At 50.2% G+C, this 22378-nt stretch overlaps 4 protein-coding genes across 4 annotated transcripts; 3 read left to right on the top strand and 1 right to left on the bottom strand.

The window, feature by feature from the left end:
• Window positions 1–6695: 6695 nt before the first annotated feature.
• On the top strand, window positions 6696–7330 carry J4E83_008053 (uncharacterized protein; the record flags this gene model as incomplete). Its single annotated transcript, XM_049334950.1, has 2 exons — window positions 6696–6802; window positions 6853–7330. 2 exons carry the CDS (start codon window positions 6696–6698, stop codon window positions 7328–7330), a joined length of 585 nt encoding a protein of 194 aa, XP_049185794.1.
• Window positions 7331–8792: 1462 nt separating this feature from the next.
• J4E83_008054 (uncharacterized protein) lies at window positions 8793–9802 on the top strand (the record flags this gene model as incomplete). Its single annotated transcript, XM_049334951.1, has 2 exons — window positions 8793–9643; window positions 9787–9802. 2 exons carry the CDS (start codon window positions 8793–8795, stop codon window positions 9800–9802), a joined length of 867 nt encoding a protein of 288 aa, XP_049185795.1.
• Window positions 9803–11361: 1559 nt separating this feature from the next.
• J4E83_008055 (uncharacterized protein) lies at window positions 11362–12912 on the top strand (the record flags this gene model as incomplete). Its single annotated transcript, XM_049334952.1, has 2 exons — window positions 11362–11475; window positions 11530–12912. The coding sequence occupies 2 exons, from the start codon at window positions 11362–11364 to the stop codon at window positions 12910–12912; spliced, it is 1497 nt and encodes a 498-aa protein (XP_049185796.1).
• A 1776-nt stretch (window positions 12913–14688) lies between these two features.
• On the bottom strand, window positions 14689–15774 carry J4E83_008056 (uncharacterized protein; the record flags this gene model as incomplete). The annotated part of the gene is made up of 1 exon (XM_049334953.1): window positions 14689–15774. The coding sequence occupies one exon, from the start codon at window positions 15772–15774 to the stop codon at window positions 14689–14691; it is 1086 nt and encodes a 361-aa protein (XP_049185797.1).
• Window positions 15775–22378: the final 6604 nt, after the last annotated feature.

The following is a 22378-nucleotide window of genomic DNA, read 5'->3' on the forward strand; positions in this document are numbered from 1 at the left end:
CGGGCCTGACTTGTCTACCATCGTAACAAGATTGACCATGATTCTTGTATGGGCACTTAGGCATTCGCGTAGCTCCTTCAAGTTCTTGAACTCTTCTGCGAGTGCAACATTTCCGGATAATGTCTTGACTGCAACAGCTCTGGGCTATTGAGGTTAGCAACGCGCCAGACGGTTCATCCTGGCTGTGGCAACTTACTTCGAGATTTGTGGTGCGATTTTGAAAGCGCAAAAAGCCCTTCGCGACTGTTCGCTTATTGACTTCTCCATAGCCTCCTTTCTCCACAAATTTGGGTTCATCAATCCACGGAAGGCGCTTTTCCCTATCCAGTATGAACTGGTCCTCTTGCTCTGGGATCGGAACCGGACAAAATGCGAACTGTTTTTCGTAGAAGAGCTGTCCCAGAGACATCCCCAGGAAGCCCTTCTCTTGCAATGTTTCCAAGGCGAAAGGAAGGTTACAGTCCCGACGATCTCCGTGATTGACAACCCTTTCGGCAAACTGGGGCCAATGTTCGAAACTAATTCGAATCAAGATTGACATTATCTGAATCATCTCGTCCATGAAATTGTTCCTGTCCCATTCCGACTTGTACCAAGATTGGTTGATGTAAAACTTTCGGTGGTAATTTTGCGTCCATATTTTCTCGACCACTTCAGGAAGTATTATCTCTTCGCCTTTCTTGCCGACCATTCCTTTCCCTAATGCCGTGAAGATTTCGTCTTTAATCGTGTGGATGTCGACAGGTTCCGGATTCGCGTGTGATTTTCCATTTCTTGTGGCATCGGGAGCGAATTGCTCTTCCGATTGAGCGCGGGTGGAATCTGAGTCGGTCGGTGTGGGATTGGACTGGTCTTCCTGTGTTATTGGGATGATACCAGTTCTGACCGCTGTGGATATGTTATGATTGCTGTACAAGCGTGAGAAGCATTGACCCATAATGGAAGTTGACAACGTAGTACAGGCCACAGCCGGGTAACGTCTTACGAACTTAGTGCATAGACGCAATAAAGTCAGGGGATGAGCGCTCTTTTCATGGGTTCCGGGCTGTCAGCCTCAACGAACGTTCGGTCGCCATTTCGTCGTTTGCTTTGCAGTGCCGCAATGCGAACGCCTTGGACCCAATCGCAGGTGACTGCACAGGCGTCAGATACCTCAGCTGTCGCCCTCCACTATAAGCTCCGCCTCCACGATAAACGATGCATAGGGTGTGGTGTGGGGCCGCTACATATGATTGGTTACGACTCGGTCTATGAGGCTCCGTACGATGTCCCGGGAACATTGTAAGAAGAAAAGCCGCCGGATGTGGAAGGCGCGTTACGGGCTGATTGAGCTGAAAACGCCGAGAAAAAGCAATCATGCAGCCTGATTCAGATCAGCCAATAGCGACTGACAGTCCTCCTGCTGCTTGCTGCAGCGACGTGCTGTCATGCCATGCACACTCGAAGCACAAGTGACAGAACTATTAGCCTATTGAGGCTCTGTTCGTCGTACTTTGGTATATATGCGCTCAGTCGGCTGTCTAAGGCTGAATTTCAAGGCTGATTTCCTGAATAGTCAGCAGCCCGAATCAGCCTTGTCCAACCATTCACCAAGAACATTACCTGCTGACCTCAGGACGCCAAGCGGAAAGTTGATATGACCCGTCAACCGATACATAATGTTGTTGAAGAGAGAACATCGGGATATATAACAAAGGAGAAGTTGGAAACGTTCTTGAAGAAGAAGTACCCTGATGTCTCGTCTGTGGATGAGTTCGCTATCGAAGTATGTCTCTCCTCCATAATCACATATACATACATGACTGAGTAACCAAGGAAAAGCGCAATAAGTGGGAGTTTTACGCGCCAGAGGAGATACCCGAGGTACGTACATGCGCTTCATGCATCATGACAACCAACACAGATACTGACAGCTTGGAACACAGGCAGACCTCCGGTGAGTCTTCTTCAGAAAATGTGAACTGCGAGGCCGTGACTCATTTTTGTAGCGCTTTGAAGAAGAAATAGGGGCGACGAGTGGGATGACAAGTAGCAGAGTTAGGCTGAAGATTGGCTAGCTGATGGTCTTGGCACTACGTCATGTACAGTCACGTGGTGCACTGGATGGCCCGCAATCGTACCTTTGTAAACTTCACCGGTGCGCTACCTATATTTGTCGCAAAACGTAGCCATGAGAGCCTTTGCCCTAGATATACTTGTGGGTGCACGTATGCCTTCGGCTACATCCGTGAAACGCGTCGTAAGGTCAGACTCATGACAGTTGTCATATGACATGGCCTCGAGGAAGTTCACAATGCTGATTGGAGTACACAGAAAGGAAGGCAGACTCACAGAAACGTGGCGAGTCAGCCGTGTGTTTTGAAAAGCAGTGCTCGAGGCAACTGGTTACTTCTGCGCGCAGAGTAGGTCACCGGAAGTGTTCCCATTGGCCCCGGCGACCTGCGAAGGCGTACACTGCCTCAGCCTTGTGAGATGTTCAGCGCATGTCATTAGCCTGCGTGCGCCCCTCAACGAAATTGATAACAGCTCAATTGCTTTCGCTCTCCTTTATCACGGATTTGCGCATGGATTACGCTAGCAGAAATGCGTTTTTTGACGACTGGGAAGTGCCATTGCAGCGGATATGTGCCAACCAGGAACGGTTATTCGACGGCATGGGGCCATTTCACGTGCGCTTAATCCGTTTGGGTAAGCCAATATCTCTCCAAACACCTATACTAGGAGAATTGCACTCATCGAATGTAGATGCACGAGGGAAAGCAATCTTGCGTCCAAAAGACCTTTTAGAGCTTGGAGATCATCTCATGAAAACCAGCGACGACAACTTTCGCATTCTGTACGTGTCCGGAATCTCGGATCGACTAACGACGCTAATGCGAAGCACAGTTCTTTCTGCCAGGAATACTCGTTGGCACCCTTGATGTGTCCCAAAGAAGCGATGCTGACAGTATTGAAAGGCTGGCAGATCTCCAGCATGTTTGTAGACGTTCTTCTGAAGTTCGGCGATCAGCCTCAAATCTTTCAGGAGTCCTCAGGCTTTCGGCAGTCGATCCAATCAGTGGATCAGTCTTTCGGTACGTTCCTTTGATACTTTGCGTAATGACCATTGGCTGGTACAAAGTATGCTGACGGATTCCTTCCAGAGCTATGTTATCAGTTCATGTATGTTGAACGAAACGGGAAGCGACCGCCACGGGACATCTGGTCGTTCAGGCAAACAGGTGTTACGCACAAGTTCGCATCTAAAGGGTGTAGTAGTCAGGTTGTTGTAATCCATCCCAACGACGAGGCTGTGGCGCAGTCAAAACTGGAAGCAATGATCGATTATTCGGATACAGCGCAGTTGGCACAGCATCCATTAACCGTTCATATCGTCATCCTATTGTCATACCTGCCAAATTGGCAAGACCATCTAGAAAGCCTTGCGAGTGACCTGGAGCAGATAGTAAGCAGATTCCATACCCGATACATGCAATGCTCACAGACGACAGCGACGACGCATCGATGTGGTTGACATTTGCGAGTCGGATGCCAATCCTGCTATCAATCCTGAGCGCCTCCAAATGCTTCGGCACATCGAGGACAAGATCGTGTGTAAAGCATGCAAATGTCTCCGCAGCAATCTTGTTCTTGTACAGACCTTGACGGGTATCAACACAGCACTCGCGACCAATATCCCATCACTGAGAGAATCATCATATGGCGTACATCGAGAATTACAAATCATGGAACATCGCTTGGAGAGTCATCTCAACGTAGCAGATACATTGGCACAACGTGTACAAGCCACACTGGGATTGGTAGGAGAAGAGGAGTCGCAAATCATACGACATCACTAACGCATTCACAGCTTACCAATCTTCTCGATATTGAGAATCAGGCAAACTCGAGAGAGATAAGCACGCGCATACTGCGACTAACACAGGAAGGTGTTGACGATAACGCTACCGTTAAGGTCATCACTGTCTTCACTCTGATATATCTACCTGCTTCGTTTATGGCTGTGAGTTGGCTACATAGTCGGGTACTTGCTTGAACGTCCTGACTCATAGATCTAGTCGTTCCTCGGTATGAACCTTTTCGACTTCAAAAGCGAAGACGGCTCCTTACAGGCGAGCCCTCAGTTCTGGATCTTCGTGGTAACGACAGTGCCGTTGACGATGCTCACCGTCGGCGCATGGTATCTGTACAAGACCAGACACAACAGAATAAGGAAAGCTAAATCGACCGCCGAGGCCGTGTGAGACGTTGTTCCTTCCGGAGCTGGAAAAATTTGATCAACATTGTTACTGGAAAGTGCACACCACGTCTTCAGTAAGTGACCGCATTGCGAATGGAGGTCAAGGTGATGAAATCAAAGGCTATGAGCTTCATTTGGACAACGTCGATAGATCAAAGGGCGAACAAACGGAGTTGAGATAAGTTCCGTGCGCCGGGACTATGACGCATCTGGAAATGATCCACATATGCCCTAAAGAAGTTTGGCTCGCGGTTCGCGTCATAACCTGTACCCTCCACGCGTGGACGCGTCAAGCTCTCGTAGACATTCAGCCATCACGATACAATGCCTGTACCTTCTAAAGTTATGTCCCATTCTGTTAATTACCAGAGTGCTTCCACACGCTCCCAGGAGCTATCCATGCCCGATGTTGTCGACGTTCTCTCCCCCGAACGCGACCAGCATCGTCGCATACGCTTCGCTCGACGCGAAGATCTCCTACCGGTTCGCAATCGCACAAACACTGGCCCTCGCACCAACGGCGATGTCGATACTATAAGGATCGCGGAAGACAGGGTCGCAGTATCGCTACGACCATGGTGATGCGCTTAGGTGGGGGAAACAACTCGCGATACATTCGAGCCTTGGAAATACTACTCTTCAGTATTGAAGATGCATGTCACTACTTGTGTGCTTAGAGTCACGGGCGACGCATGACGGCGCTTCTGTCATAAGAGGTCAGCGCAGTATTTCGAGATCCGAAGCAGCAAGGACCCATGGCGCTCTATCTCGCAGCATCAGGCCTTCGCGGGTTAACTCATGCGAGGCTCCACCGAAGTCTGGAGCGCCTGTGATTTTGGTGATCGCAATCAGTAGTGTGAGTATGGGGAAGATCTTGGAAAACAATCTAGCATCATGCACTCAACAGCCTGCGGCAACGTGCCCTCCGCGAAGACGCAACCAGAAGTAAGTGTTCGATGGTCATTCACTGAATACTTGTATCAGCTTTTTGAGTTGGCGTACCAAGACTGCGGCAGTCTGATATCAAACCGGAGCAGCAACGTTGCCACTAGTCCATTCGATCAATTCACATTACATGCCCTTCGTCGGCCAATCGATGTCCCTTCCAAACAGTGTTAACTTCACTCAACGTGCTTTCGCGTTGATACAACGCAGCCGAAGAACAACGGAATTGTAAGAGTGAACGACAAAGAACTCTCTCTGATCGATTGCTCTACTCCCAAGTTCACTCAACTTTTCGGCTAGCCATCGGTTGAAGTGAGCCTTTGTATGCCACATTGACAATATTACTTACACTACTTGTATTCTACCCCCTTTCCTCTCCTTCCACCAGTACTCTTCACACTGACACATAGCCCCCAACACAGCACAACATGTCGTCTTGGAGATTCCGCACCCCCCAGGATTCGTTCTTTAACCGAGTCTACGCTAGACCCGCGACGTACGCGTCATCCCGCCCTCTTGAAGACACCCACACTCCTCAATGTCGAGCTCGTCGCGACCAGTTGTAAGAGCCTCAATCCCTAACCTCACGTATGCAAAACTAATATACTATGTAGAAGTGAGCTCAACGCAGCCAACTCGCCTCTCCTCCGCCTACCCGCCGAGCTGCGCAACACAATCTATACCTACGTATTTAGCAGCACAGCCTGCGGCTTTGTAGATCATAACAACGACAGGGACTTCGATCCCGGTCAGGTAATTTCGTTCCAAAAGGCCAATTTAGGCTTAGTAGCCACATCTCGTCAGCTCTACGCTGAAACCGCGTTGCTTCCATATAAACTTGGGTTATTTCAATTTTTTCTCCACAGTCCGAGAGCCCCGTGGGAAGTTTATGTAAGGGCTTTCATCGGCAGCAGATCGGAGGAACAGCTTAGAGCTATGGGCAAGGAGTTTGAAGTCTGTGGATATGATCCTGAGATCAGAAATGATAGGCCATATTGGGGTACTGGGGTGCAATGGGCTGACGCATTCGCTAAGAATGATGTGGAGGCATTGTGTCCGGAATGGTATAGACGAAGAATAGGGGAGATTTGAGACCGTTAGTGGAGCGTCTATGCATACATGCGGTGGTATTCATCGAGTTACAAATCTATGGGTATTCTGGCTATTGCAGTTGGTCACTCCATTAGTATCTTTCCTTTCAGTCAGAGACATGTGAGTATACAATGATGAGAATGCCCATAGTACTTGATTCTTCGGCGGACGCAGTTCATCTCTTCCAAGTCTTGCTGTGTGAAAAATTACATGGCGACCGGAGAACTCTAACGAAAGGTTAACCCCGATATAGATCTCCGGATGAGCGACCCAAGGCGGGCCACCCTGCACTCCGCCGGCAGCTGGTCAAACAACGCTAGCCGCATTCAACAAATGGATCGCCCAGGTGCTCTCACCTTCTACGACGCAGCCTTGTCACAATACCACCTCGCTTTCGGCACCCCAATTCCAATCAATAATGGCGCTACCCAAGCCCACAGTGTCGCACTTGGCCACTGCAGCATCCGCAAAAGAAACTCGCGACGAGAGCGACGTGATTCGGGATCCAAGTTCACTCGATCGGCTGTAAGTCCAATAACAAGCTATGCGACTGGTCCGACTGACAATTGTTACAGCACTGAGCTCAACTCCATCGACTCACCTCTTTTACGCCTACCAGCCGAGATTAGAACAATGATCTTCACTTACGTCTTCAGCGGCGGGGAGTACCTTTTCCGCGGAGATATGGGTCTTGAAGATGCGATACTTGTCTCTTGTGGACAATCATTTACGGAGGTGAACATGAGTCTTCTCTTGGTATCACGTCAAGCCCACGCCGAGACCGCCTTGCTCCCGTATAAGCTCAGCACGCTCTGTTTCCCTTTCCAATTAAGCTACTCAGGTGGCCCATGGCAGCGCAGCATCAAACTCTTCCTTGAGGAGAGATCGGTCGAACAAGTCAAAGCGATCGCCCGGATAGAGACTTCTTTAACGAATTGGGGAGACGCTCAGTACAGGACGGTGAGGACTGGAGTGTACTGGGCTGAGCAAGCGGGTGTCAGCTTTGCCAGAAAGCTACTGGAAGGATATGATGGGTCAGTGCAGGCGACATGAATCGGATCTCGTCATGGGTTGCTTGTACCAAAACGAGAGAGCGACCGTATGTCTGCATTGGGGAAGCTTCGAAGTGAAGGAATGAGGTAGCGAAAAACGGTGAAACCTGGCAATTGCAGACAACACGCATGGCCTTCCATTGTCGTCGCTCTCTGCAGCCACTAGCTTAGTATAGAATGCCGCACATATACCAGTCTGGCAGTCTGCTCCCAACCTAGTTCTACTCCCCTGCCAATTCAACCGCCCCCCTCGCTTATATTACACCACACGCAGCACAACACACCAAGCTGTCACGAAAGTGCTCAACAATGCCTTCTCATCTAAACGGCCAACCCCCAGCAAAGAAGCGGCGCTTTGAGGGTGCTGAAGAGAGGGCAGCGATTCGACGTCTCCGCGAAAAAGCTCCTCGGGACAAGATGTAAGTCACCAAGCTTTTGCCATTTCGAAAGCTAATGTATCGTTTGTAGCACCGAAGCCAACGCGACCAATTCGCCTCTTCTCCGCTTACCAGGCGAAATACGCAACATGATATACACCTACGTATTCGGCGACAACAAGTGGACGTTCACTGGCTGGACGACACCAAGGAACTCAGCCAAAGAGAACGACCTAGCGTTACTGCTCACCTCTCGTCAGCTTCATACAGAAACTGCATTGCTTCCATATATGCTTGGAAGGTTTCATTTCAGAATGATGTACATGGGAGTAGAGGCGGGAGAAGTTCGAGTGGGTGATTTTCTGGAAGAGAGATCCGAGGAGCAGCTTGCAGCAATTGGTAGTTTGGCGCTCCAGAGTTATGATAATGACCGCGATCAACCCGTATATGATCGTGGAACCGGAGAGTACTGGGCAGAGAAGCTAGCATGGGTCCAAGATATTTGGCTATCCGCCTTGCCTTTTGCTAAATGTCCTCTCTTTCTTTTCTGAACATATGGCGGAGAGATACTCGTCGAGGTATTCTCTGAGCAGCGACATCGGCATGCCTAATGCATTAGCGGTCAATACTACACCCACTTCACATACTCATTCTCCCAATGACTTGACCATGCGTGCGCACATTGTGCACTCTTCAAACGCCAGATGGGCGGCGGTGAGGTGAATATTCCGCTTCACACCTCCGCAGTGACGCTCCCGATTGGCCAGAGCGGCGCATTCCTCTCGCACCTGCGCGCGCACTCAGGGCCCTCACCGTGAGTGGCCATGCATCGGGTGACGCGTGTGAAGGGCGCGCATCGACGCGTTTTGTTGTTGTTTTCTTCTCGTTCGCGTTCCGAGTTCTTGACTTCCTCTCACCACCACGACCACTCACTTTCGTGTCGGCGGCCAACTCTTTCCACGCGGGTGTTCTTCGACTGTACAGCTTTGCCAGATTAATTGTACCCCTTACGACACTTGTACACCTCACCCTGGAGCCTACATCGACGTTGTACGAGGTGCACATCCGCTCGAACCCACCACTGCCATGGCGCCAGCTACCGTCTCGACGCCGCAGAAGCGCAAAGCTTCACTCTCGCACGCCTCGGCCTCGGCTAAGCGTACCCGCTCCGTCTCGATATCCGTCAAGGTCACCCACACGGCCACCGATGATGGCCCCGGCAGCCCAGATCTTCCTGTCGTACTCAAAAACCCACAAGCGTGTCTTGGTGGTATACCGGAAGAGCTTCTACTGAAGATCATGGAGCATGTGAAGGAAGTCGGCCGTGACGGCGCACTCTCGAAGCTGTGTCGTACAGATAAGCTCTGCAAGCGAATCGCGGAGGTGGTGATGTACAAGACCTTACGCGCCGTGAGCTCTACCAGGCACTACAAAAAGGCGGCGGCGATTGCCAGCAACCATCTCCTCTCCAGGCACATCCGCGAAATCAGTATCTTCTTCGGCGGGAAGCCCGTCAACAAGGATGCATGCAACAAGATCTTGGCCAACGCTCACGACATCCAAGCGTTCAACGTGACGGAGACATATGACCGGCCCGAGGATACACCGAAATGGTTGCAGATGTTGAACAGCGCTGTTGCGCGACCCGTCGGTGGTCATGTCAATCGATTTGCTAAGCTCAAGGAGCTCAATATTGCTTCCCGCCACCTCTCAGTGGAGGAGCTTTCCTGTGTGTTCCGTCTTCCCTCCCTCGAAACGCTTATCCTCTGGGAGATATGTCAAACAACACCTGTTGAGAACTGGTCGGTCCCCGAGTCGAGTAGCTCAATCCGGAAACTTCACCTGGTTCATGCAATGATGGACATTTCTGTTGTCGCACAAATGCTCCTCACGCTCAAGGCCCTCCACAGCTTTCGATACCACCGCAGTACCGGGAGGTGGGAGCCGTTCGCCGCAGAAGGCAATCCTTTGTCAATCTGGCCTGAGCACTCCTGGAAACTCCTGGGTGATGCGCTGAGGGGACATCGACACTCGTTAGAAGCGGTCTATGCGACGGACGATAGTGACAAAGACATCCTAGACCTGGTGTATCCTAACAGTCGGGACGTTGATACCCTGGGATCTCTCCGAGACTTTCCGAGGCTGAAGTGTTGCCATGTGCCGGTAGAGGCATTCCTCGATCCTAGGATCGGTGGAAATGATCGCTCATTGTATCTACCACCGCAAGTGGGAGAGGGTGGTACCGAGGCCAAGCCCGGTCGTCGAGGCTGTAGATGCGATTTTCGAGGGTCGGTCTGGTGTGCATAGTCGTTACGTATCTGTCGCGTCGAGTACTATGACGGGGAGGTCATCAAGTTGTTTGTAACTGTCGGTGTGTACCATAGTCTCCTTATCGACTTGGCTGCGTTTTGGGTCTGGTGTGATGAAGGTGCGTCTTCTACAAGTAATTAGTTCAGTAATAATGTATAATGGTTGCAAATCACCGCGTTACCAGTATCGTTGTCGGGTTTGCCCACACATATTTTAGGCGTGTCTTTGTCTGATTGCGACAGCAGCAAGGTAACCAGTCGCCGACGCGTCGCTGTACGTGAGTGCAACTCTGATCGATATCTTTGTGATAATGAGCTTCACCGCATGTGCACGGTGGCAAACATCAGCTAGAGATGCCTCGATCGTGAAGGTTGAGGCAAGCGCGCTCGCGTCGCGTCGCAACATGATGACGTAATATTGATTTCGATCTTAGCGTGGCGCGTTCCCCTCACACATCAGATCCACGACCTCAGACCTCGACATCTCAACCTCCGTGCATCATTGGCTGACACTGGTACTCAAACTCTACGCATTTCTGAGTAGACTATACTTTTTAATGACAGATATCGTGGCCTCTGTACGGCGCGCATCCCGAAGCCCAGCGTCTGCTTGTCCCTGCCTACCACAACGTTCGTGCGCTTGTTGGCTATCGCCCCTGTCGGAGTTGCGCGAATAATTGTTTCTTTCTTCCGCGCGTTTGCAGCGATTACCAAGGCCTTCGCTGGCCTTGGTCGCGCTCTACCGTATATCGTTGAAACATTCCTTAGGCGCGGAGGCCTTCCGCTCCTGGTAGGTACAATTCAAGATTCGACGCCGCCGAGCACCACTACGCGCAGACTAAGTTCGCACATTCCCTTTTCTATGATCCCCTTCCTCTTATCTCCTCTAGAGTCTGGCTGCGAACGCCTCTCGTCCAGGTGTTGTATATTGGTCCGCATGCCCAGACGCCTTGGGAGTCTTGGACTCCGCTAGCGGGCCGTGGCAATGATGTTCGCTCCTTTCCCGAGGCCCTCCCGAGAGTACCAAGCCGGATATCTGTGGCGCACCATATGTATACGAATTTCGCTGCTTGGCAACAGTACTCCACTCAAGAACTGTATGGACACCTTCCCTATCAAGTTAGCGGAATGGTAGTCCTGACCTTCCGCATGGAGTATGGATGCCAACGGATGCCCAGAGTATATTGCTGTACCAAGACGGTAACATGGTACTGAATGGTCGTGTGGCAAGGCAACGGTCGAGGGCGAGATCTTGCACCATGAGGGTACCACACTCATATATATACCTGTTGAGCTGCATAGGAAATGTGCTCATTCCAGCTCAATCCTTCTCTTAGCTCCTCAAGATGAAGTTCTCACTCGCTGTGTTGGCACTACCAGTTGCGGTCCAGGCTGCGCACTACTCCAAGTCGGAGTATGCCTCTGGCGCAATTCATCAGAAGTTGATGAAGTTGAAGAGTGTACGTTCATACTTTGCTTCTTTCGCCTGACGATCAAGTACTAACAACGTCTAGGATCAATGGGAAGTTGACGCAGCCCAAGGCAAGCAAGACTCTCAGCAGTGGAAGTCTTTCAAGAGCTTGAAGAAGGGGCCTCATGGACCTGACAAGGCCAAGCGTGTCCAATGCAAGGATGGTCTCGCCATCGTCGAGCAGGGCAATGCGAACCAGACGTTCAGGTGTAACAACATGGACCTCTACGACTTTGTCAACCACGCCGATATGGCAGGCCCTGAAGGTCAGGGTAGCTCTTCATGGGGATGGACCGCTCGCAATGGCCGCGAGTTCGGTATCGTAGGCCAATTCTCCGGTGCTGCGTTCGTTGAGATCCTCAAGGATGGTCAGATCCAGTACATGGGTCGCCTTCCCGCACAAAGTGTGGGTTCGCGATGGCGCGAGATTCGCGTACTGAACGACTATGTCATCATCGGCTCCGAGGCCGTTGGTCACAACGTTCAGATCTTCGACATGAAGAAGCTTTTGACTGTCGACCCAAAGACCCCGAAGACGTTCGACCCCAAGGCCGACCTCGTTGGTCTGTTCGACGAACTGCCCATCGGCCGCACCCACAACGTTGTTGTTGACTGGGACAACGAGTACATCCTCGCTGTCGGTGCCCAGCCCCGAAACCAGACCTGCAAGGCTGGTCTCCAGTACATCGACCTCAAGAACCCTAGCAAGCCAACCTCTCCCGGCTGTGCTAGCCAGGATGGATACGTTCACGATGCCCAGTGTGTGACCTACAACGGTCCCGACCGCAAGTTCCGCGGCCGCAACATCTGCATCGGCTACAACGAAGACACCATGACCGTCTACGACTCTACCATGAAGAACGGCAACCCTGCCTCTGAGGTCATCTCCACCCTCTCTTACCCCGGTGCCACCTACTGCCATCAAGGATGGTGGACCGAGCGCAACTGGCACCAGTACGTCCTCCTGAACGACGAGCTCGATGAGCAGGAAGCTGTCGGTCCCGCTGCGTCCGGCCGCCCCGTCACCCACATCATCGACCTCACCGACCTCCGCAACCCCAAGGCCACTGGTACTTTCTACGCCACCGACAGCAAGGGTATCGACCACAACCTCTACATCGTCGACGGTCTCGCCTACCAGAGCAACTACGGCGCCGGTATCTGGGTACACGATGTCCGCAGCATTAGCAAGGACCCCACCGGAAAGGGCGTCAAGACCGAGGGCTTCTTCGACATCTACCCCGAGGATGACTCTGTTGGTGGAATCGTTCAGTTCGTTGGTACTTGGTCTCACTTCTTGTTCCCCTCTGGATACATTCTGGTCAACACCATCGAGCGTGGTGCATTCACCGTCAAGCTCGCCAAGGGTCGCGGAGCTAAGCGCGGTCCTGGGTTCGGTGGAAAGTCCAAGGGCCAGGGCAGATAATCGCTTTGTAAATAGTGTAACATACAAAATCACTTCTTTATTACTTCAAGTTTAACCATTTCTGGCATTCACGTTTTGCATGCAAGTGTCGTGGCTGCTGAACGTCGCTGCCGCGCCTGATACTGACCTGCTTCGACTATTCCTAATCAGGAAAGGTACGCAAAACACTCAACCCTGGACGTCTGGAAGTCTTCCAAGGTTCCTTCGCTCCTTGAAATGCTTCTTCTTATCACCTGATCTACTCGTCTTCTTTCAGCTCTCAGTATCGCCGTCGCACACGATGTATTCATCATGCAAGCGCCACGGCGCACTTACCCCAGTCCCCATGCTATCCTGTGTCAGCCCTGGCTCGCCTCACTGCACACGCGCATCGCACCGAATGCCTCATCTACATAGAGTACCGGTTTCTGCATGCATTCGAAGCCGTGGGATGTTACACAAGATACTGTCCCGTCAGCTGTGTGTAAGACGGGACGTGCCATGTTGCCCTACCATCATGCTGGAACGCTTGTGCGCTTGAGCGTGGGATGAAGGCAAAGTAGCGGTGACTACGCGAGACTGCTGATTATCAAGGCTTGCTCACCGGACGACGTTGTCAGACGTGCAAGTTTCAGCAAGCTTCCTATCACGGTCCATGGGTAGCGATAGTGCTGTCAGCTGCTCAACCCAGTGGCAGACGGAGACGGAGCACGGCGATACCGTTGTCTGCGCATGTATTCGCTACTTGCCGGCAGAAGCAACACGAACGCCACGCGGATAGGGCACGATTCAAAGACACCGATTGGCTTACACGGCTTACTGCAGGCCTTCGGTCGACAACCTCGCCGCCATAAGTGGCTGCCTTTGCCATTGAGTATGTTGCTGGCGATGTAGGGCAGAGCCATCCACAGAGCGGGCTAGTGTGTGAGCCTTCACGCGACTGGCCGTTTACGCACTTCAGCATTGTCGAGATACAATCCCGTGACGCTCCATGGTCTCTGTCTAGTGAGGCGTCGTTCCACGGCGGAAGTCGGCACTGGTACTTCCCAAAAGTCGCAGGTATAGGGCGAACCACAACGGCGGGATGCATTTCTACTGAGCAAGAAAATGCATGGGTCTGCGACACTCCCCGGCTCTTCGGGTGTGGCTAAGAAGACGTACCGGAAATTTGTGCGCCCTCTTTCGTGGGGGGTCATACCAGCCGCTCCATGTGCTACACCGGTCAGTGGCTTGAGGGCCATGCAAACACGCTGATCCAATCATGGTAAACATCAAGATCAAGCGCTCGTAACGATCTACTGCGTTGCTATCGGATGAGCAGAGAAGTTTTGGAGGAGTGCGGAAGCCTGGAGAATAGCACGGACGAGCACTGCACTGTCATGCGAATACCACAAAGAGCAATTTGTGAAGGTTTTGGGTTCAACATTGCTAGAATACTGACAGGTCCAAACAGGCTGGGAATACAATTTGAATCAGATATCCACCCACTGACTGCTATGCGAAGCTCAAGGTACGCTTACAGAAATTGAAAACTAGCCACTAGAAGGCTCGAAGCGCTACACAGCCACTGCTGGCAACGACGCTGGCAGGGGTAACAAATTGCTTTTCGCAGCCTCGTAACGACAGATAACGCCCACTATACTGACTTTGAAGAAAGAGACGGCCAAATTGGAAGAACGCCGCTAGAAATGTGCAAAAATACGCTCAACGCCAAGAGCAATGCGAAAGGATGCTCGGAAGCAAAGGTCATGGCCTCTTTCGACGGGAAAAGGAAGACGTCGTGTTTGCGTGCGCAGCTCAAAGAGAGTTCTCAGTCTTGACGAGCTCGTCAAATGCATCTCGCCACCTGCGGACTTCGTCCTTGCCAGGCCTGGGGAGTGGCTTGCGAGCATATCCTCCGTAGCCGAAGTGAGCCATCAATCCGGCCTTGGTGCCGATTATACCACCCTGAATGGCAGCCCAGTCGCCTCGGGCTACTATAGCCTGGAGCTTGCGGGCTTCCGCCAGCTTGCCAGCTTCAAAGAGCTTAATGAGCTGGACGCATGTCTTGGGTGCGATGTTCGCCATGCCGCCAATGATACCGGAGCCACCTCCGACCAGAGTCTGCAGTGTGAAGTCGACAGATCCTCCCATGCACATGAAGCCCGATCCAGGATCAGAGCCAGTGGCTGCTCGGGTAGCTGCTGCGATGCGGTTCAGCTTTCCTGTGTTGCCACAGGTCAACTTGCAGCCGACAATGTTGGGATGTTGAGCCAGCTCGATAATGATATCTGAGTTGAGATCCATTCCAGAAACAGCACCGGGGTAGTTGTAGATGAGGATGGGGATGGGCGAAGCAGTGGCTACATCCTGGAAGAATTCTTTTACGGTCTCCTTCGAAAACAAGCCCTGGTAGTATGCTGGTGGAAGCACCAAGGCATAGTCTCCGCCAGCAGAGGCTGCCTCTTCGCAGAGTTCGATGCATTCCCGGGTCGACTGAGCACCACATCCGACGATTACAGGCATGTATCCAAAGCCTGCGTCATCGAGAGCTTTGCGGGTAGTGTTTGTGATAAGGTCGCGTTCCTTGTGGGAGAGATGGACAGCCTCGCCATTGGACCCTTGAGTGGTGATGCCGGCAACACCAGCTTTGGCTAGACGAACGGCGTGGCTGGCGGTAGTCTCAACGTCGACGTTATCTGAAGTTGGCTCGAAGAACGCTACTGTGGGAACGTAGATTCCAGGAACCAATGATCGCCGAATGCCAACATCAGCAGACTCCATTGAGCTGGTGTCGAAGTCGGTGTATCGGTTCATGGTGTAGACGGATTGGACAGGATGGTGGAAGCCGGAATCTTGAACGAAGCTATTTGCGGGAGAAGGTGCGTCGGTGTGCGGTGACATGATAAGAAGAGTTCGGATGTGGACGTCTAGTAGACTTTTATACTAACAAAAGCTTGCAGAGAGAAGCGGGACTTTTGACAAAGAATAAGCGGAACGCAGCAACGACGAACGGAACGAATACGTCAATGGTTGATCGATGTTTGGTAACACCCCGAGGATAGTACAGGTACTTAAATATTTTCAAACGCCGGACACTTGACCTTGCAATGGGGAGTGTGGGGGTCCAGCTGACGGCGTTGTCAGGAGTGCTAGTGACGGCAGGCAAAGCAAGGTGCGTGAATGCATCAATGAGGGATGGGCAGGCATCTTTGGTGACGACCAAAGGGGCGGTGACTCCCGCAGCCTGCTCGAGGCGCTGCTCTGCACGTAGCCGATACCAGGCACAGCTGTTTGCGCTTAGCTGTAGGGGTCGCGCGTGGCCAATAAACGCGGAGAGGATTGCTGATTGAAGCGGCGTTTGCTTTTTTGCTCACGTTGCATCAAGCGAGCAGGGGGTGAGAGGCTGTGAACATCGGATCTTGGCCGGACGTGAAGTGCAAGGGGGGAACGCCTTGTGACGATCTTTTGGAATCCTGGCTGCAAGCTGATAGGGTAATTCTCGCCACAGCTGGCACCATGCGAAGGGTTGGCGGGCTCGAAAGAGCGTTGATGGATACCGTTCGGGGGTGTTAGTGTGGGGGTGGGGGAATCGTGGCCGGCCTATTCGCATCATCTGATTCCGTTCAGCATCCCCGGCCACCCCGTCTTAACCTTCGTGGTCCCAGTCGGTCCAGCCGTCTAGCTCGGCGACCACTCGGACGTGCAGTAGAGCAATGCAAAGGGTAAGAGAAACCAAAGGATTCCAGCTGTGCTGCAAGACGTGGCAGACAGCATGGAGGAGAAGCTTGTCACAAGGCCATGCAATATCCGCACCGAGGCAGTCATCCATATCCGACCGCCGTAGGGCCACCTAAAGCGGACCAAAATAGCGAACTTATCAGAGGATGCAACCCATGTCTCATCATTACAGAGCCTGGCCAGGATGACGACGCCGATCGCTCGAGGTATTTCACCCCACGCCCATTACTCTTGGTGGCGGGGTCTGGCCATAGCTCAAACCTTGAGGCTCTTCACCACAACATGTTTCCGCAAGGGCGATTGTGTACGAGTCGTGCTGTGGACACGACATTATCTGGTTCGTATATCCACCAATCCGCACATGGAAGGTGTCTGTACTGCTGTATGTGCAAGCCACGACCAAATTGCACGCAAAGAGCATCAAGCCAATGGCACCATGAAGAGCAAAAGCATCGCGGCAATGTGCCGAACGCCGTTTCGGCAACTGCAGCAGGGACGAAAGCCCTCAGCATGTTCTCGCGCATTGCTTTTGTTTCCACGACTTAGATTCAAACGCGAGCAGGATAATGCTTGAGACGCCTCGCTCATCGTACCTGATTCTCGGTGGATCTTGGTCTGGTTGTGCCCCCACGCGATGCCGTGGCAATTCGTTTCGGCACTCAAAAACACCGCGAACTTTAATTCGCATCGTCGACGACTTGGACTGATTTCTTTCGCCCGACACACCCTCGATGTCTCTGTTCATCCAATCGGTTCCGGTTTCAATAACCCGGAAGTATAATTCGCGACGTTCAGGTCATGCGAAATCCACAGCCTAGCGGCACGAGGATGAAGAGTTTTACTGGCGTTGCCGTAAGCTGTACGCAGTGGGTGCGTACCTAGCGGCATTAATGGATCTCTCGACGGCATTCTCTTCATGCAAAACAACTGTAATGTTCGCGAGGATGCACACAGCCTCGTCGCAAACCGAGCGTGAGCCGACCATGCAGCCATCAACGACGAGACGCTATTACCCCACAATTTGGCGATCCTGGAGACCTGTTTCCCCGCCTTCTTACCACGTTCGCACAACAAGCCGCACACCTTCGACCTGCCGCTGCACCAGGCCTCTGACTTGCATGATGCCCAGTCGCTCTCGCCATCACGTCTTGTGCGTCGTTGTATTGCCTCTTCATGCACTGAGGCCCTGGAATCATGCACGTAATACTGGGTACTGCCGTCTTAGATGATGCCCGAGGTTTGCGAAAGTTCAAGCCATCCGCTCAACTTGCAGGGTGTACGTCAGTAACGCCCAAATCCATCAGCATCCGCGGTCTTGTGATGATTCCCTTGAATAAATCGTATAGCTACCAGGGTACCGCTGCAGTCACAGGTATCAAGGGGTGGGTCCTGACGGTAGCTTCTTGGCCAAAATTCCTTTTCCTTCTCCACATCACGATCGTAGCCGCACATAAACGCAGCAAAAGAGCAAGGAAAATATGAAAGATCCACTCCAGCATCTGAAAAGTTCATCTCGTGCAACTTTGTCCGACATCTCGGCATCCACGCCGCACCTGATTTAGTGCTGATGAGGGGTGAGGGGTCAGCCCACACCATGCGGGTCATATGCGATTCACTGGGACCAGGCCCTCGCTCGCCTCTTCCGAGACCGATGCAGTGAGCAAGGAGTATGTGGTCTGATCGAGTTCCAGCTCTGTCAGCAGATGATACTCCAGGGATGTTTTGGATGGACGTCACTGTGGCACAGTTCATCCAACAGTTCATTCTCTATCATCACACACGGGATCAGTAGAAGTAAGCTCGGTCTGCAAAATCCACACACAGTAACAAGTGTATGCATGGCAGTGGTCACGTCCGATGCATCACCGAATACAGTACACCGTTGGACTCAACACTAGCCTCGGTTAAGAGCACCAACCGAGTAAACGATGGGTACAGTTACCGCGCGGTCTACTTTAGCTATAGTTCGTCGATCTCTTGTCGACCGTGGGGGTCATCTGCTATTCACAGCTCATAGTAGCATGGGCTCACCGTACAACGGCAGTTGCAGCAGAGCCTGTTTGCCACGCCATGCCGTTCGTTCCTGATTCGGTCTAAAGAGCCTCAACCGATCTCACCGAGTCGATCGTGTGGGATGTCCGTACCTGGTCGCACGCCCTTCTACCTGTTATAGCCATGGACGTGGGATGTCAAGTATATCCAGACGCTTCCGACTCAACCTCAGTCCCGCAGTTGATATATTCTCGGATGCTTTTGCCTCCTCAACATTTGATCACGGTAATTGATCGGAATGTCTGAACGGTGAAGAGGTTAGTTGACTACCGATCATCCCACGTTTGACGGTCTTGAGGTTCCACGAATTGCAGAATCTGCCCATTGCTATCTTACAGTGTACCGATACATGTTGGGTGTCAGCGAAAGAGATGGCGTCGTCTCATCTTTACGATTCGTCTGGTCGCCATCTTCGATTTATGACAGCCCACGTTGTTTGCGCGATTTGCGACGACCGCGCGTGTCATGCACGGTATCCAGGCGATCATACATTCCTCTCCGCCGAGACTTACGGTAACGATTATGGATCTTCATGACCATGATAGGAGGATCGAAGGTCATTATTCCTCCATGCCCAGAGAAGGGGCTTAAAGGCTTTTAATGACGCACACACGAATAAAGAGGCAGTGTTCATGAGACATCGGGATCATGACAGCTGCTCACGCCACCAAGACGCACTGCAATCTAAGAGAGCAAGGTCTCTTGTGTTCGTACGTGAGCTCGTTGAGGTAGGCGATGCGGAAGTCATTAGCAGCACCGCGCTTGCGGCGTGTACACACATTGCGCTAATGTCCGCATTTTGCATTGCGTCTCTCTCAACAATACTCTGATCCTCGCTTTTGCGTGGGGATGCAGCTCTGTCCGCGGCCACGGAATTGTGGTCTCATCGAAGTCTAGGCAAACGCTCTTCGTGAGAAGAATGAACTTCTGCACACTAAAGGCGTCCGCAGTACATTGCCTGAGGTGACGGGACCGCGGAGTTTCGGAGAGCGGCGGAGAATGCGGCATTCAATGCGGCATGTACCATACCATATTTCGCATCCTAGGATTGATCTACTCGCGATAGCAACTCTTTTCTTTTAAACATGTATTATGCGCTTAGATTTATCTACTTTATTACTACGCTCTTAAAATAATAATATTTATTCTCTATTACTAATTAAAGTACCTAAACTAAATATAACTAATAACTCTAATACTTATAATTAAATTTTATTTCTAGTTTTACTTTTTTAACTTTATAACTTAATTAATTTTTTATTAAATATTAATTTTATAAATAGCTTTAATAACTACTACTATTTATACTTAACTAAAACTTTTTTATAAAACTTTTTTAAAGTTCTTATTTATATTTTTTTTTTTTTTAATATAGCTACTTTAATAGTATTTACTTAGTATTAAATATTAATACTAAGCTTAATATTTAAAATATTAAATATAAAGTATAAAACTTATATAGTATCTATACTATTTATATAAGTATAAAGTTTCTTACTTATAAAAACTTTCTAAATACTATATATACTATAGTAAAAAGCTTAATAGTAAAAATCTATATTAGCTATATAAATAAGCTAAAAAACTTAAAAAGTAGCTTTATATATAGCTTTATTAATATTATTACTTATACTAGTTTTTACTAGTATAGACTTTAAAAAAAATACTAATAAAGTAGTAGCTAAGTTAAATAATATAAAAAGTTAACTAAAAAGTAGCTTAATATACTACTTTTTATAAAGTATAAGTATTATATATATTAAAAAAGAAGTTTTAAATCTTAATAAAAAGAAAAAGTATAAAGCTAAAAATACTAGTAAAAATAGTAGTAGTAGTAGTAAAAAAAAAAGTAGTAGTAAAAAAGCTATATAATAAATATTTTTTATATAAAAATTTATATTATTATAAAACTTTATAATACTTAGTTACTTTATTATAACTAATAAGCTATAGTTATTATATTATAATTCTTATAGTTATATATAAAGTAATTATTATTACTTAATTTTTTTAAAAAGAGCTATTTTACTAAGTAATTTTTAAGTACTAAGCTATAAGGCTTAGCTTAAGCTTCTTTAAGCTAAAAATATATTATATTTACTCTTATTTTATAACTTTTTTAATACTAGTAGAGAGCTATACTAGACTTAGATATTTTCTTAATAATACCTAATAGCTTATATATTTATCTTAATGCATTATGCGCTCTTAGGAACCTGTAACTATTGATCTCCGTCTAGCAACTCGTAACGAACTCATACCTAGGTAGCTTACCAAGAACTCATACATGAAGACCCCGCATCAGGCCCCAGCAACAGGCGACAACCTGCGATCAATCTTCTTAACAACCCCCTCTATAGCCAAGGTAACAATCCTCGATCGCAACTCGCCCTCCTCAACAACACCCTCCCAAATCCTCCCCTTGACATAACATACACCTAGTCGGACCGAGAAGACCCTAGATGTTCCACCAATCCACCCCATCCCGCCAATCCAGTCACATCGGAATCTTAACCGAGACACTAGCTCAACAATTCGCTCGCTTGACCATGTTTGAATCCCTTAGCAAAGCAACCCCAGTTCCCTTTACGCAAATCGTGGGGTAGCACACCATCAGTCTGATGTCGCGCGTGTGTTGAGATCCTGATGCTTCGTACGAGGCTGTTCGCCAAGTGTTGACGTCTGCACTTTGCAGCGAGGCGTTCGTGTTCCTGCGGCGTGTGTATGCAGTTGGGAAGGGTTTGCTTGATTGGGATCGATGATCGTCGTGGTTTGATGCTGTTTCTCCGACGTTCTCCGGTTGTTGAGTCTATGGTTGTCAAGTGCGATATTGTGATGCAACCTCGATGGTGATCATGCTTTAGCAGGAGCTCTGCGTATCCAGTAAGTCAGATTCATCGGAACAGCTGTCGCAACCTCTTCGAACTCAAGATCCGTTTTACACTTTCAGGTCTGAGTAGCTCTTTCGAAACGGCAGACCTCACTCTCCCCATCTTCGCCATGGACGGGTCTATACGCACGCCTGCCTCTTACGCAACAGACGTTAGCATTCACGTCATGGGAAGATATACAGCTCTGTCATCGTCCTTTGCATTGCCTTCACCCGTCAACGAGAACATGCTTCACCTGAAGCATGGTATCGTGTGATGATACATCGTTCCTTCCGTTCCCAGCGACGAGCCCACATCCATCCCGCTTCCCCGTAAATGCTCCGGCTCGGCTCGCCGCAACCAAATACCTCTACTTCAGCAATCGCAACGGCATTACCGGTGTGCAATCGCGTGCTTGCGATAAGCAGCTATCTCTCATGAACACGGACGGCTCGTCACATTGCAACGACAGCATGAGACTGCGCGATAACGACGAAACATGCGACGAAGCTGATGAGACACATAGTCATTCTACGCATGGTAGTTGTCTGGCTAACGAAGAAGACAACCCAACAACACTGATTGCCAGCTCAGTGAGCGATCGCCTCCTCGAAGGCTTGACGTAGTTCATCGGTCCATAGGTACGCTCGTCAAGAGACATGATGAGTGATATGACGATAACGGTTTCTATCACACTCGGCGCAACGTCATCTACTGTCAGCATATCACCCACGCCAGTGAAAGGCTTATGCCGGTACACAGACCTAGTACCCTGGCCGGGGAAGCGGCTGCGGTGCATGCATCACCATCGAGGCCCGCTTAGACACCCGCCCATTTAGGAAACT

The sequence above is a fragment of the Alternaria metachromatica genome (genome assembly GCF_023757995.1).
Source record: "Alternaria metachromatica strain BMP 0045 chromosome Unknown scaffold_22, whole genome shotgun sequence".
NCBI classification, from domain to species: Eukaryota; Fungi; Ascomycota; class Dothideomycetes; order Pleosporales; family Pleosporaceae; genus Alternaria; species Alternaria metachromatica.